Source organism: Ruditapes philippinarum, unplaced genomic scaffold, assembly GCF_026571515.1.
Source record: "Ruditapes philippinarum isolate M1 unplaced genomic scaffold, ASM2657151v2 ctg2107_1_1_1_1, whole genome shotgun sequence".
Taxonomy (NCBI): Eukaryota; Metazoa; Mollusca; class Bivalvia; order Venerida; family Veneridae; genus Ruditapes; species Ruditapes philippinarum.
Genome location: NW_026853859.1, coordinates 105,852 through 122,931, shown reverse-complemented (window position 1 = coordinate 122,931; position 17,080 = coordinate 105,852). Strand labels below are relative to the sequence as shown.

General features: G+C 31.5%; 1 protein-coding gene across 1 annotated transcript in view; it reads right to left on the bottom strand.

Annotated features, from left to right (window-relative positions):
* Positions 1–981: 981 nt before the first annotated feature.
* The window catches only part of LOC132738191 (uncharacterized protein C12orf56-like), a 34,719-nt gene continuing 18,620 nt past the window's right edge, over positions 982–17,080 (bottom strand). Inside the window, exons 6-12 of the mRNA XM_060725657.1 lie at positions 16,616–16,713; positions 15,554–15,643; positions 15,011–15,092; positions 14,198–14,266; positions 10,298–10,375; positions 9,401–9,582; positions 982–8,278 (exon numbers count right to left, since the gene is read on the bottom strand). Of these exons, the coding sequence (XP_060581640.1) occupies positions 8,146–8,278; positions 9,401–9,582; positions 10,298–10,375; positions 14,198–14,266; positions 15,011–15,092; positions 15,554–15,643; positions 16,616–16,713 (732 nt within the window). The 3' untranslated portion in view covers positions 982–8,145. The remainder of the gene's footprint in view (positions 8,279–9,400; positions 9,583–10,297; positions 10,376–14,197; positions 14,267–15,010; positions 15,093–15,553; positions 15,644–16,615; positions 16,714–17,080) is intronic.

The window sequence follows — 17,080 nt, the reverse complement described above, 5'->3', positions numbered from 1 at the left end:
TCAATATTTTAAGAATTCTTTATTTCTTTTGCATATGCAAATTAAGAAATCGAAATATCTTTCTAAGTATAAGTATAATGTAAGCATCGGTAGATCTTCATTTGGACTAAATGTCCCACTAAAGGGTAGTAGTATCACATTCGTTAATATTATATCAAATGTGGCAATAATTCAACGAGTTTTACCAATACTCTGATGTTGTTTTAAGTATTTTGTACTTTGGTTTAAACATATCTATTTAAGCTCGATTGCGAAAGAAGTTCTTACAACTTATATTAATCACTTTCGAGTCCGCTTCCTGGAACCAACCAGTACTGGTGTAGTATGAAGAAACATGGTCGTGATCCGAGTAGGGCTCGAACCCATGATCTCTAGGTTGAGAGGCAGATTGTACTTTCACATTTTCCAAAAAAAGGGGAGATGGCGGAGAGTGTGGTTCTAAACATACGTGCTCCGCAGGACAACTTAACAAATTAGTGTTGTTAAAAAGATATATTTTATCTGGATTGTGGCGACGCTTGATGCTTATTTAAACATATCGCGTCTGCTTCCTAGGCCTAACCAGTACACACGTAGTACAAAGAATCATGGTAGTCAGGACTAATTTGGGCTTGAACCCACCTGGTTCAGAGGCAGACATAATATCCGCAAGGACACCACTTTATTGAACTGAGTGAATTGACTTCTTGGCCCAAGCTTTATAGAAAACTCATTAACCAAACTCATTTTACAGTTGACAATAATTGTACTGTAAGCCTACATCACATATACATTGTACATTCTTAACGGTTATGTTGTAATTTTCTTTTAAACGTTTTTTATCAATTCGCTACAAACAAAAACTAAATGCTCACCTTGCTTTTGTCAAAGAAGTTTGCTGTCATATAGGGGCAGTTTCAGACATAGCTAACATTTTAAACATAAATGATGCTAGCGCTCTTTAAGATATTTTACAATTTTTATTCATCGGAATTGTTATTGGCAAATAATTGCTTTTCGTAGTGACTTTGACACTGATTTGATTAACCAATTAGTACAAATGAAGATCACCGTAAGCATCTAAACCAAAATATTACAACTCTCCTTCTCCCTCTCATAAACAACTAAAACATATGTTGATAAAAACATCAACAATTTACACAAAATTCTAAGTTTCAAATAGACTAAAAAGTCAATGTAATAACCATATAAATACAAGTGATACAAAAAGAAGTTTGTTCAAAATTAAACAAATATAATTTTTGCACATTTATAAAGGAAATACAAAATTCAAGTTTTATAATCAGTTTCAAAAAGGGTTCTTTTAAAAAGATAAAGAAATTTTTATCAATACTTATTGTTTTTCTCAATATGTACATGTACTAAACTGCAGGCATCTGAAAGGAAAAGCTAAAACAAGAGCTGTCAAAAGACAGCCGACTTAATTATATTTATAATATTAATAAATCAACGAGAGCCTTGATAATGTAAAAATTTCTTTGTGGCGAAAGGGCTATAAATCTGTCAAAATCCATGTTAGAATTAAGACCCTTATATAGTGACCTTATATTATGTTCTCAAATATGTATGAGAAGTTTAAACTCATTCTCTTGCAGAATTTTTGGAGATATTAAATGCACGCAACAACTTAACCAAAGTACGAAGCTGACGCTTGGGTGAGTACAATAGCTTTCCATAATTTCTGAATAGTTGAGCTTAAAATGAAACAGTAACAAAAAACATATATCATTTTCAGCAACTAAAACATTAAGGCTCACTGTATCTTTTAAATATCAAATTTGAGACAAACAATTAATGATAAAACCTTGAAAATCACAATTTTTATCCTGGTATGCTTACACAAAAGTCATTAACACTATAAAAACAAGAGCTCCATGTGCTGGCGCATTATACACCCAAAGTATATGCTGTCTTAAAATCCAAAATTATACTCAATTCAAAGACTACAAGAGAAAACATCCAGAACAATTCCTTCACTGGAGGCTATTACATTAGTGTCTATGTGACCTTGACCTTTGGCTGAATGACCTCAAAATCAATAAAGGTCAACAACTTGCAATGGGCAATGTACCTTGGCATAGGCTAATTCCTTATCAGACACTGATTTGGCTTAAAGACAGATAGACAGACTGATGGTCAGACTAGCACCATAATTAGGCCAAAGTTACAGGCGTATAAAAATAAATAACTTACAAAAACTAGGTTGAAACAAAGAGTACTAAATTCATTTCCATAAATAATTTTTATAGTAATGCTTTTATTTTTTTGTAATAAAAATGTAAATATACAAAAAGCATTTTGTAAAAAAAATCTATATAAATAATGTAAAAAATGCACATGAGATAAAGTTATAGAAAGTTCAATAAAAACTGTAAAAATTAAAATAAAGCTGGACGGTTCAAAGAAATTTATTTACAATACCTATCAGGATAATTCACAAGTCAGTAACAAATGACTGGTGAATCAAATTAATCTTCACTGAAAAACACTCATAACTTGTTTTTCAAGACAACTGAATAAACAAGAGCTTTGTCATATATTACACATCAGGGACAAAGAAAATTTCATCAGTGAATAGATATCATCTGGAAATATGCAAATGAGGAGTTTTTCCACCTTAATCCGGGGTGCAAACAAACTTTTCACATTTCAGCTTCAAAGTGCACTACCTTTCACAATATAGTTATCAGCCATTTACCCATATTTCCAATTATTTACCAAGTTGAAACAGTTAAAGTTTGCTTCCACCTTGGGAATAGACTGAAAAAAGTGTCATGTCATTTGACGAGTCACATACTGTAAAATCATTATCATTCGTGGGGCACAAAATTCTCGTGGTTTTCGTGGGTAGGTCAATCCACGAATTTAAGATCCAACGAAATTTCATCCCAAAGCATACTTCTTGCCATGTAATCTATACATTACAAACATGAATCGGCGCTTTTCTGTTGATTTTGTGTAATATGAAAGCCCAGAGGTAGGGATTTAATTTACTGACAAGCGCTGTGTGATACAGAAAGATATGTACATGCTGTAAGTAAATGCGCAGCAATTAAGTGTAAGATTACTTTACATTTGGTTATTTATTTCATATTTTGAATTTTGAAATTGAAAATCCACGTATTTAGGAACCCATGAAAATGCCCTTTTTGATAAAACCACGAAATTTCATGCCTACGAATATAAGTGAATTCGCAGTAGTATCTCTATTAAAGAAAAATCTTACCTAAACACACAGTCATAGTACTCCCTACAAAAACACAATCCATATGTTGAAAATGACTAACATTACAATACAACATATGCCCAAAAAACATAACTATAACATAATTCAGGGAGGAAATGCCAGACCCTTTCTAAACACTAATCATACTAGAAAATAAACTAGAGTAATCTGTTGTATAACAACTTAACCCTGGTAAGAAAACATAAGAAATGAAAACAATATGAGCCACGTCATGACAAAACAAACATAATGGGTTTGCGACCAGCATGGATCCAGACCAGCCTGCGCATCCGCCCAGTCTGATCAGGATCCATGCTGTTCGCTATCAGTTTCTCGACAAGTAAAAGGGTTGGTAAGCAAACAGCATGGATTCTGATCAGACTGCGCAGATGCACAGGCTGTTCTGGATCCATGCTGGTCGCAAACCCATTATGTTGGTTTTGTCATGACGCGGCTCATATCTTTAAATATTCATACAAAATGTCATGACAAATATACTTAATATTAATTAAACAACAACAACAACAAGAGATTGGTTCATTAAAAAGAACATATATAATACAACTGACAATTTATATTGTAAAAGAGGGGACAAGCATTTCAATGTCAATAATAATATAATCATATCACGGTCTAAATAATATAATGTTTATTTTGTTGCAAAAATATATTCTATTTTGGGAAAACATAAGTAATGATGAGATTAAATTTGACATGGATTATGCAAATGTATAACTCAAAATTTTTAAACCTTAATTCCTACACACTGAGATTTTTCTATTTAGTACTTCTATTTTTTCTTTTCTCTCCTTTTTCTTTTTTTTTCTTTTAGGATGTGTGTTTAACTTGCAATAAACTCTAAGCCTGCTAGTGGCAATAGATTATAACCATGCGACCAGTGCAGACCAAGATCAGCTGGCAGGTCCATGCCGTCGGATCATGGTTTCCACCGTTCCCTATTCAACCATAAAAATCATGAATAGTTCATAATTAAAGCTGAACAAGTCAATTTAAAATATTTAGCACAGAAAGAGTTAAATTTTATTACAAAATCATTTAATTAAATATATATGTCCGTAGTTACAGTTGGACTATATTTGAATTATAGCAGCACGCCTCCAGATTCATACTGATTTTCATGGAAAAAAAATGAAAATTAATCATAAAGTATAAAATTGTGAAGTAACCAAAAGGAAGCAATTTGCACATTATCAATGGAACTAACATTCTATGTTAATTACCCAAAGAGGTCAAATTATGCAAAAATAGCCCTTACTGCATTAGTAACGCAGTAGAAATATATATTAAATAATTACTGAAAAATCAGCTATTCATCGCACATAACATGTCAATTATTACTTGAAGCTTGAATCCTTTTATTTTCCTAAAAATTTAGTACATTTTTTTCATGCTTGATTTTATTGAAATATTTTGGCGTGCAGCTTTACAGCCATAATAGCATGACATGAGAATCATATATACTTTAACAGCTTAAAATCAGTATTTTAACACCAAAATAAGTGAATTAAAATGAAGCCTTACAATAAACATAGTACTTATCAACATATTAATTTAAAAATCATCAACTTTCATCCTTTTTTATTTTTGAGAAAAAAAAAATCTTGTTCAAGTTATAAATCTATAGAATAATCTCAGATCTATTGCAACATAAATGGTTTATATAATTTAAATAAATAAATTTTTTCTATGCATACATGCACATATATATATCATATATATATATAAATCACATAAAAGGCTCGCATTTTCAAAAGCAAATGCATTCAGAGACAGGTACTTGCTCACATTTTAGAAACAATTTTTCTCTATTTCTCTCTCAAACTGAATTCTTTCCGGTACTGTGTACCAGAAAGTGTAAAACAATATTCGTGCATTTATTTCTTTACTGTTTTCTGTAGCTTTCAAAACAGAAGTGTAGAAAGTTCAAATGTCTCAGTATTTTACCTACATACATGTATATATACTAAATTTATCATAAATATATCTGTACTCTATTTTTTAATGTCTGTACTCTATTTTTTTAAGATCCTGTAACACAATTTTTTATGGTTTTAATTCATACATATGAAGCTCAAAGTAAGATTTGTCAATATTGTCAAATAAGCATTATTTAAAAAGATATTACCGAATTTACCATTTCATGTAAATAAAGGGAGGTAATAAGAAAGTTATTTTCTATAAATTCAAAGTCAAATTTTCCAATAAGAAATGAATGCATATAATTTATTGATTACTTATAATGTGCACAAATATTTGCAGTACATATTTTACATATTCTTTGATGTTTGAAACTTGTTTTATTTGCATAATAATATACATATATTATTTCTTCTAAGAGTGGTATACACTCAGGTACAATATCAATTACAAAACATACAGGATCCTTAACATTTTTCTACAAGCTAGGCTTATCCTTTAAGAATTAACATGAATATCATATCAAAATCTTTGAAAAAACTTTGCTCAAAATGTGAACAAATACCTTAAATGACAATAAATGAAGAAGTTGAAAGCTCTACGAAATTAATCTTGAACTTGCTGTCCACAACAGATTTTCTTCACTCCATGCAAAAAGTGTTGACCAAGAAAAGCTAACACAACTGACAATGGACTCCACTGTTCAGTAAGTCAGTCAATACAAATCTTTAAATTTTCCTTAAAAATTATGAATAGTTTTGCACAGATTAATTCAAAACAAGTCCATTTAAGATATTCAGGGTCGTAAGGGTTAAATTACACAATTATGTATATTTAATATATAAAATTTATTAAAACATGTTATCATTAAGTCAAGAATATAAAACTCATAATCAGTCCTGAACAATGCACACCCTGGACAGCCTAGTAAAAGTTTCATTTTTTTGTTCCTTCCAGTGAGACCATAAAAATAAACACTACATTAGCAGATTCTAGTGTATACACTTACATAATATTCTTTTTTATATTTTATTATGCTAACAACTAATTAATAATCACAGTGGCTTTTTCATGAGACTAGGTTCTATATAAATATATGTGTCGTCACTTTAGTGCAGTAACAGGTTAACTCCTGTTAAATCATATAAAGAGTTAACCCCTTACTACCCTAAGGTGACAATGTTTATGTGACAATGACTTTATCAATGCCTAATTAAATATATCTCTAATTTAATGAAATGAAATGAGACGAAGAAGAAAATGAAAAAGTAACAAATACTACGTATTTTCTGGACGGAATACATAGATTTTGAGGTTTTTTTAATAAAGATTGCTCTAAGCTCTTTGCATAACATTACGAACAAGCAAAAAATATATATATATACATATATTCTTATCAAAAATGATCCTGGTATAATGTTATGAATAAATTTTTTTTTTTTTCATTCGTCAGTATGATTGATGAAATATATATATCTAGTACACAGTGAAATATGAGGATAAATAAAATAGGTACATAATATATCATTAATGTAACATATGTTCTCTTGCCATCATTACTAATGATGAAAATTATTGGAGACTTAAGCAACAATATAAATGACAGACAAAAATATGAAAATGAACATGTTTCTTTTTGTGCTTTCATAATTGTTCGTAAATGAAAGTAGATAAAATAGCATAACCTAGAGATTAGGATACTAACCTAAATATAACAATAAAATCCAATTGAATGGCAATGCCAATTTTTTAAGACACATGAACTTAAACCCCCACCTCCCATCTTCCCAATTATCCCCATCCCAATTTTTCAAAAAAATACTCATATTTGTCAGAAAAGAACAAATTTTAATCATTTCCCTATACATAAGCCATGATAAAGGCTAAAATTGTTCAAATCCGCATGGGTGAAATTAACACTTTAAACATATCAATTTTTATCACATTACTAAATAATGTACTAAGAAAGATCAAATTTTTTCAGTGACAACCAATTTTGGAATAATGCTAATTAAAAGTATCAACAAATCACAGAGTAAAAACTTTTAGTTTGTGACACATTTCTTCGAAGTAATTAACATGCATTAAAAATTTATGTGCACGCAGATACTCATAATCTCAGTAGCATTACAAAATGTTAATGTTTTGAATTATATCTTTGTTAAAAAGATCTATATTTTGCACTTATGTGCCCTCTGACACAACATTATAAAGAATCACAAAAACACCCCATGGAATTAATGCAGATATTAATGGTAAATTTTTTAAAGTTTCGAAACATACAGGCAAATCTATTGAAAGATAATAATTCTATTAAAATAAATGTTTCAGAAATTTTTAAACCTATATGAATTTCAATTTACTTTATAAGACATAAACAATACAAAAATCTTGTATAGCATTCACATTTTGATAAGAAAGTTTGAAATGAAAATATACAACATACAAAAACATAAATTTGCACATGAATTGTACAAAAAAACATTCATGTCATGACTTGAAAAAAAATTCCAATGGTAATGTCTAATGCCATCTTTAGCACATTAAAAAGATATCTGAAATATCTTTGTGAACTCCTGCTCATTGTTGTTCATTTTCCTTCTCTATTTTCTGTTGCATATTACCACAATACAAGGCAGAGTCCAAAAATCTCTATATTTTGTGACAACAAGTTATACTTTACACAAAGAAAAGAGAAATTTCAAACATTCTCAAAGGTGTTGTGAACAAAATTAAGAAAATTTCACCGGAAATGCATTTTATCAATGTCAACAGAATTTTTTTTCAAATACAGGATCTGTAAGTCATGCACAGTCACAATTAGAAATAATCCTTACTAACAAACCTTTTATGTCATGGATAGGCATATTTACAAGAAAGAATAACAATGATTTTTACGAAAACACATGCCTTTAGAATATTTGAAATTTCTCATTTCCATGTAGAATAAACTTTACATTTGCTAGAAGATCCCCTCATGTTTACTTTTCTTTTCCTGTGGTTTTTGAAGGTATAACTTTTTTCACAACTTCCTCTATTTGAGCGATAAGGATATGGTATACTGGGAACATCTGAGGAAGTTTCTTCATGATGACTGGAGGCTGTACAAAATATCTGTGAAAATAAAAACACTGTGCAACAACGGATTTCAGAATTTCAACTATTAATTGAGCTGCGTCATGACAAAACCAACATAATGGGTTTGCGACCAGCATGGATCCAGACCAGCCTGCGCATCCACGCAGTCTGATCAGGATCCATGCTATCAGTTTCTTTACTTGTAATAGGGTTTGTAAGCAAACAGCATGGATCCTGATCAGACTGTGCGCATGCGCAGGCTGGTCTGGATCCATGCTGGTAGCAAACCCATTATGTTGGTTTTTATCATGACGCGGCTCAATTTTAGTTTAACACTAAGCCTGCTGGCAGCAACTGGTTCTACCCATGCCACCAGTGCAGACTGATAAGAGTTTGCACTGTTTGCCATTCAGTTAGTAATTATTTTGATATTTTACCTAAAAATGATGAATGGCTTTGTCCAGATATAAAGATGGACAAGTTCATTTAGGGTATTTAAGGTGGTAAGGGTTAAACATAGTTACTTTAACTCGAATGAGAAGACATTTTGAGAGTAAACCTGCTTTCTGTATCAAAAGGTGACTATTGCTTTCATTTAAAAATGTAAGAGAGACAACCATTCCTTTATGTCTAGATATAAATGTGTAAGAGTTACCTATGTTGATTTATAATAATGTACATTAAATGACTTTCATACACTTTGAAATTGCTTCTGGATGAGTTATTTGCATAATATATAAACTATACAATTTTATTGTTTGGGTTTTAACTCACACCAATTACTTAATGATAAATTGTATTCTGACATTCCACCTTTTATTGCCAGATGACCTCATGTGCACTTACATGCATTACTTCAGGCATGAGCAGGCACTTTTAGTAAAAACAACCACTATTCCAAAAGCTCGCTGGATAGCTTCCTCAAAATGAAAGTTAAACACACAGGTGTAAGGGGCAAGTAGTTTGAAAGCAACAACCCTTACCACTCGGACATTCATGCCGCTTTTTACACATACATAATGATTCAGGAGTAAAGCTTCCCTCTATCAGGTAGAAATTGTCTAAAAACAATGAATAAGCTATCCATGCCTTCTGCATGTTATGAACAAAACCATAACTTTGGAATCTTTAACCTTTTTAGACAGAAGTAATACTTACTTGAACTCTTCAGTATAAGTCGAACATATAAAAGTTTTGACTTTTGGACTGTATTGCAGGAAAGTTTCTAGGATAAAGAACTGCTGATACAATAGTACAGCCTCGGTTGGCGAGAGTTTCTCCGAGGAACTTGGTGAGATCATTTCGAGAACCATGTCAATCGTACGTGCCACAAACTTCTCCTGTAAAACATAATTCATACAAATTAAAAATTATTTTTGCCTTAGTATGCCTCAGTTATTTAGTTTACACTTTTCAAATTTATGATTTGAAATATATCTATACAACATGGAGCTGGGCAATTCCTTACATATATTCCACAGGTTAATGGTAACACTTACTCTCTCTTAACTTAAAACTGACCAGGTCATATTGTGACCTTTCATTATAAAAGAAACCCACAGCTATGCAATACTTCATCCATTATTTCAGAAACAAGCTTACATCTTAGTATAAGTACTAAGCTTTCATACCCTAACTAAACAGCTTAGCACTTGCATCACAAAGACACAATATTGAAAGAGAAAATAGTTTTTAAATTAACAAATCACTTTGTTTTGCTGGCCCCTTTCTTGGATTTTATGGATCATTTACAATATTCTTTCCTAAAGCCATAAGGTGACCAGTGAGCATCAAGGTTAGCTTGCAGAAGAATACCCACCCAGAATACACTTTTAAATTCTTTGTTTTTAACAATTATACATACTTATGAAACTTTTGATGATAGCGAGTAATATTTGCAGATTTTGTATGTACAGTATAATGTAATGAAACTACATGTTATTAAACTACAGGCATCTCAACTTTTTATACATTTTAATATCAAGAACACATAAGTTTCAGAATGATGATATATCTAGAAGAGAGCAAAACTTGACAAAATCTTCAAAACCTTACAGTATGCTGTATCTCTTCCAGTGTTGACACCATCCAACTTATGTTGTAAAAATTTCCTTCAATGAAGCTCCAGTTTGCCTGCACAAATAACAAGGATGTTTTATTATTTGAATACAAACAGCAATATTTAACTTTTAGTATGCTAGTGGTGACTGAATTTACCCTATGCTACCATTGCTGACCAAAATCAGCTCACACATTTGTGTTAATGTCTGATCACTGTCTACACTGTTTGATATTTAGACTGCACATGATGATTTCTTAAAATTTACCCTAAAAATGATGAAAGGTTTTGTTCATATTAAAGTATGGGCAAGTACATTTAAGATATTTAGTGTATTAGGGTTGAATGACTTGCCTTTGTGACCAGTACAAGTTCTAACCAGCTTACAGCTCTCTTTATTCTGATTAGAACCCCTTCTACCCATTAAAATCAAAGCATTATACCCATCTTGTACAAATTTTCCTGTCCATGGATCATAGAAATAACTTTCCACTTATCTCTGATGTAGTAAAGCTTTTATAACAGTATGTTAAGCATACATTTTTTCAACTGTCATAAGATTATTCAATTTATCATTTTAAGTCCTTAACACTTGCTCTTATATTGTGTTCACAATAAATTGGTTATGTCTTCAGTATAGATTCAAGCCAACCCGTACTGTACATCATTACAGTTTGACCAGACTCTATACTGTTTAGTGTTGCTTTCTAAATGTTAATATTTTATAATGCTAAAATCCATTCAATTAAAATAGACAGCACTGACTTTAAAACAGGTCTAATCAATTCATATGATGTATTTTGCACAAAATCACTAAATGGTTTAATTTCATCTATCTTATATGAACACTAACTATACAAAGAACAACATTCTAGCATTTTCACTTTCATGCAGATAAAAGTGAAACTAACCATGAAACTTGAAAGTGACGTAAACAAGCAAAATCAAAGTGTATTTACAGTAACAGACCAATAAAGATTAATTAACGTAATTGTTTAATAGATGTACAAATGTACATATTCCTTTAAGCATATGTCAAAATGCAAACTTAAATTAAAGCATATGAATATTTTAAACACAAATGACAATCTCAATGTCCTATGTTACAGCTTTGCACATCTGTGCAATCAGGCGTGACTATACTGGTGCCTTTTGTTGGCAACTCAAATACAACATGAAGCATTCTCTTACGACCCACCTTTTTATTATCCTATTGAACATAGAAGGACCTAAAGTGTATTAATGTTCCATAAAATCAGTGTTGACGATATAAATTTAGAGATGTTGACACAACCTTTAAAAATGTGAAGTGCTTGAAACAAGTAAGGAAATAAATCAACCACAATTTAGCTTGATATCAGGTATGGCAACATCCATGCAATCTGATCATGGCCTGCATTGTAAGCTTTTTAAGTCATTAAATACTTTGAAATTTTCCCTAAAATTGATGAATGAATTTGTCCAGATTGAAAGATGGAGAAGTCCATTAAAGCATTGTAAGGGGTGATTGACTCTGGGAAAAAGTGATAACTTTTGATGGATTTTCTAAATGCATTATTCAGTGCTTGTTTAAAGATACCAACATTCATGCTTTAAACAATCCTAATGCTAACAGAATCTTACAGACAAATAATGGTTTATTTACACTTAAATTAAAAAGTGACATCAAATAAATATCACAGGATATTTCTAAGAAATAAAGTCTTGTGTTCTGATTAAAAAAGTGAACAACATTTATAATAACTACAGTCACACCCCATCTTTTAGATATCCGTAGGATTCCTGTAAGGAATTAAAAGTCTAAACTAGAACTGCCACTATCATGGCGTGAATACCCCCGCATACCACTTTGTCAGAATCAACAGTGGCCATTTAGAGCTCAAGGACAACCTCCCTGCCAAATCTGAGGTTACTAAGCCAGTGCATTGCTAAGTTATGTATTCTACATGCTTCAAATGTGAAAATGTCAAAATCAATACATTGCGGACAGGACATTCTTTAGCAATTGAGAAGAAAAGCTTTTTTTTTGTCAAGGTCCCTGTGACCTTGACCTTTGACCCAGTGACCTCAAAATCAATAGGGGTCACCTTATAGTCATGATCAACATCCATGCCAAATATGAAGACTGTGGGTCAAAGGAATCTTAAGTTAATGGGTGGACAAACTTTTTGAAGTCAAAGTCCCTATGACCTTGACCTTTGATCCAGTGACCTCAAAATCAAAAGGGGTCATCTACTAATCATGATCAACATCCATGCCAAAAATGAAGACTGTGGGTCAAAGGAATCTAAAGTTATTGGGCAGACAAACTTTTTGAAGTCAAAGTCCCTGTGACCTTGACCTTTGACCTGGTGACCTCAAAGTCAATAGGGGTCATCTACTAATCATGACTAACCTCCATGCCAAATATGAAGACTGTGGGTCAAAGTAATCTTAAGTTATTGGGCGGACAAGCTTTTTGAAGTCAAGGCCCCTGTGACCTTGACCTTTGACCTGGTGACCTCAAAATCAATAGGGGTCATCTACTAATCATGACTAACCTCCATGCCAAATATGAAGACTGTGGGTCAAAGGCATATTAAGTTATAGGGCGGACAAACTTTCTGAAGTCAAGGCCCCTGTGACCTTGACCTTTGACCTGGTGACCTCAAAGTCAATAGGGGTCATCTACTAATCATGACTAACCTCCATGCCAAATATGAAGACTGTGGGTCAAAGAAATCTTAAGTTATTGGGCGGACAAGCTTTGTGAAGTCAAGGCCCCTGTGACCTTGACCTTTGACCTGGTGACCTCAAAGTCAATAGGTGTCATCTACTTATCAGGACTAGCCTCCATGCCAAATATGAAGACTGTGGGTCAAAGGAATCTTAAGTTATTGGGTGGACAAGCTTTTTGAAGTCAAGGCCCCTGTGACCTTGACCTTTGACCTGGTGACCTCAAAATCAATAGGGGTCATCTACTAATCATGACTAACCTCCATGCCAAATATGAAGACTAAGGGTCAAAGGAATCTTATTGGGCGGACAAGAAAAAACCGACGGACGGACGGCCGGACGGACAAGCTGATTCCAGTATACCCCCCTTACAACTTTGTTGTGCGGGGGTATAATTATTACAGTACAAGCTTTTTAGGAGGCATCTATTTTGGTTGTTGCTGAGAGGTTTTTCGCGAGAGATTTAACTCAGCATGAAATCTTCATTTGAAAAGATTTCAATTTTGTAAAAAAAAACACAAAAGAGGGCCGTTCTGTGATTGTTACACTGTACTCACATTTGCCATTACTTTATATTATATAAAACTTTATAACATATAACATCATGTAACAGACATAGATCCTCAGAGCACAATTTGTCAGTCGTGTTCTAAAAACACAAACTAAATTTGTATTCAAATGCAAGATTTTAGAACAAAGCTTACAAAATGTGACCTTAGTGCAGCCTTCTAAATTTAATAGGACTAAACCAGTTATTACACTAAGGTGACAAAATATTTGTTTTGTTTGCCTCTGAAACCACAACATTTTCTAGATGTGGTAGCAGCTTTTAATAGATACTCTCAACAAAATCAACCTTGTCACGACATATTTGACAGAAAACTATTTACCAAACTTTCATACACTAAAAGATTACAGTTTCAAGTGTTACATATACTGTTCAGTTCCTTTCCTTGTGTTTTATAAAATTTATGTTTAATAATAAATCTTACATTGAAAAAGTTTATTACGCGATGGGCATTTATAACATATTTATTCCAAAAATTGTGAGAGAAACAGTTGATCAGAAATGATATCAGTAAATTTTTAATGTTGTGTTGCAGTTACATTACTGAAAAACAAAATTACCGTCTGCTACAAAGGCTATGTTTTACAAAAAATTTATTTAATTTTAAACCTACCTGTTTAGCCATAAGAAAAAGTTCAAACACAGTGGACAAAGCTGTCTTTGTAAAGTCGGTAAGAATTTTCTGCAAAAAAAGAAGACACAATGTAATGTATCTGGTCACTTTAACTATGTTTTGTGTCTTGTAAAACAAAATTTCTCAAAAATGCAGTTGCTGAAAAGTCAAAACAAAATAAATTGACCCATCATAGATCTGACAATTCATAGATTAAATCTTAATTTACTGTTAGTAAATTAGGCTTACTCAGAAATGAAGCTTTATAGCTTAAAAATTGGGTTTGTATAAAAAAAGTTAATGTAACTCAATTCTTTTATGGTTTTATATCATAAATATAATGCTCAAATGAAGATTTATCAATATTGCAACTTCGTAAAAAGCATTATTTTTAAAGATATTACCGAATTTACATTTCATGTTAATAAAGGGAGGTTATTAGAAAATTATTCTCTATAAAGTCTACGTCAAATTTTTCAATAAGAAATGAATACATATATTTTAATGATAACATACAATGTGAACAAATATTTGCAGTACATATTTTACATATTCTTCGATGTTTGAAAATTGTTTAAGAAGCATAATTATATACATATGTAAAATTTTACTTAAGTGTGGTAACAACCTTAATTATAACATGCAGGATCTCCAACCAATGTATGATATACATTTGTACGTATTGACAAATGAAACAAAGAAAATAAGAGAAAAACAAAGTATGATACTGATGGAGAGATTAATTCTATGTACACAATATAGCTCCATATTTTTCCAACTGTTAAAATTTAAAAATAATTTGAACAAACTTACCTTGGAATCTACACCCTTGGTTTTATCTGGCATATCAGGATTACAAGTGAGTACCATCAATAAGCCAACAACAGACCGACCCCTGTTAAACAGATAGTATGAAAATTATAATTTTCCTTCCTTACAAAAAATTTCTATTTTTTTATAACTGACAATAGCAATGTTGTGCATGATTATTTCAGCAGTTATCACAGAAATAGAGCAAAACCACGAATTTGAAAAAAAAATCTGTTAATAACTTATTAACTAAAAAAATGCTCATAGGACAGAGATGTTTCCACATTCCATTGTTTGCCATCATAGCAGCATGGACAGACATTACAGAACAACAGACAAGGGAAAATCTCTGTTTAAATGCCATCCCCAGCCTAATCATCTTATTAAGTTTATTGTATTATAAATTCATTATAAAGGTTCTTGACAGATTATATAGCCATGTATAAATGGTTGCTTGCAATATAACCCTCACCTAGCAGCTCTATATATAAAGCCATATAACTTTTCAAAAGTCATTGTAACTAAAAATATAAGTACATGTATTACCTTTCCGACTTCAGAGCGGCTGTTCTTTCTTTAATTATCTCTGACTCATGGAACATCATACCTAATATTTCTATCAACAGTGAAACAAATCTGAAATCATAAAATACAACTTTATATAAACTTGATCTTTGATTTGTTCTCAGTACAACCCAAGTAAATTACCTAAATGAGGTCAAAATACTCAACATAACCTTTGCTGCATAATAGTACCGCAGTAGAAATATGATTTAAAATACTGAAAAATCAATCATTTATTGCACATGTAAATTATTACTTAAATTTTGATTTCTTTCACTAATCCTCTAATCATAATGATTTTTTTGGGGGGGTTGATTTTATTGAAACACAGCAAGCTTTTAAACTGTCATACATGTATTAATATGTACATAATATAATTGAAATCCGTTCAATAAAAAATTGACAGGTTTCAAATTCAAAGCAGGGTAAATTCAATCACACACATTCAGCAGGATAAAGTTTAGAATGTGACCAGTACAGATCAAAATCAGCTTCCACACCTGTGCCATCTTATCATGGGACCATGGTCTGCACTGTTCCCTATTCAGTCAGTACTTAAGATTGAAAATTTCCCTAAAATCTATGAATGGTTTTGTGCAGATTGAAAGATGGACATGCCATTTAAGATATTTAGTGTGGCAAGGGTTGATTTTTTTTTTAATTACTATATTCATCACATACCTGTATCGCTTTTGTGACTCTGTAAAAATGGTATTGCATGGCCTTGCATATATTTTGATGTTTTGTCATTTGTGTTTATAAACAAACATAGTGTAAAGACAAGCTTAATGTTACCGTTACACTATAGGTGTGTCAAATAAAAATGATTTTGTTGCACATTAAACAGTCTTAATTTTGGGTATGTGATAAATATAATAATATGCTTGTGTGGTTCAATACTGAATTTATTGAACTTGTTAAATAAAATAATATATTGCACACCATAATATGATTTAATTAAACTTGTTCAATAAATTCAGTATTAAACCTGCACGCATACAATATTCTCTATAATATCCTCTATATATTTCCTATCATACATACTCAAATTCTTCCGTTCTTTTCTCACTATCCTTGCTGTCTGGAGATTTAGGTAAAAAATGTTGTAATGTCTTTACACAGAAATGAAACAGATCAGCAGTCTGAAAATTATAAAATGAAAATATCATAATTTTATATGTCTCATGATTTTACCCTTTAACATGCTCGAACCATACATCCGCGCAGTCTAACCAGGCTCTCTATTGTTTGTATCTCAATTTTTGTATGCTCATTATTGAAATCCCTTAAACTTTAAAGCAGCATGACCCAATGATTCCTGCTAATTTTTATGATAATTTTGAAAATGAATTTAAAAGTAAAATATGTTGAGGTATTACAAACTTCAAACAGTGCTTACAATCCATGAAAATACCAAGAAGGTCAAAATATGCAAAAAAAGCCCTCATTGCATTAGTCATGCAATAGAAATATGGTGATTAATACTGCAAAATCAGTCATTAATCACAA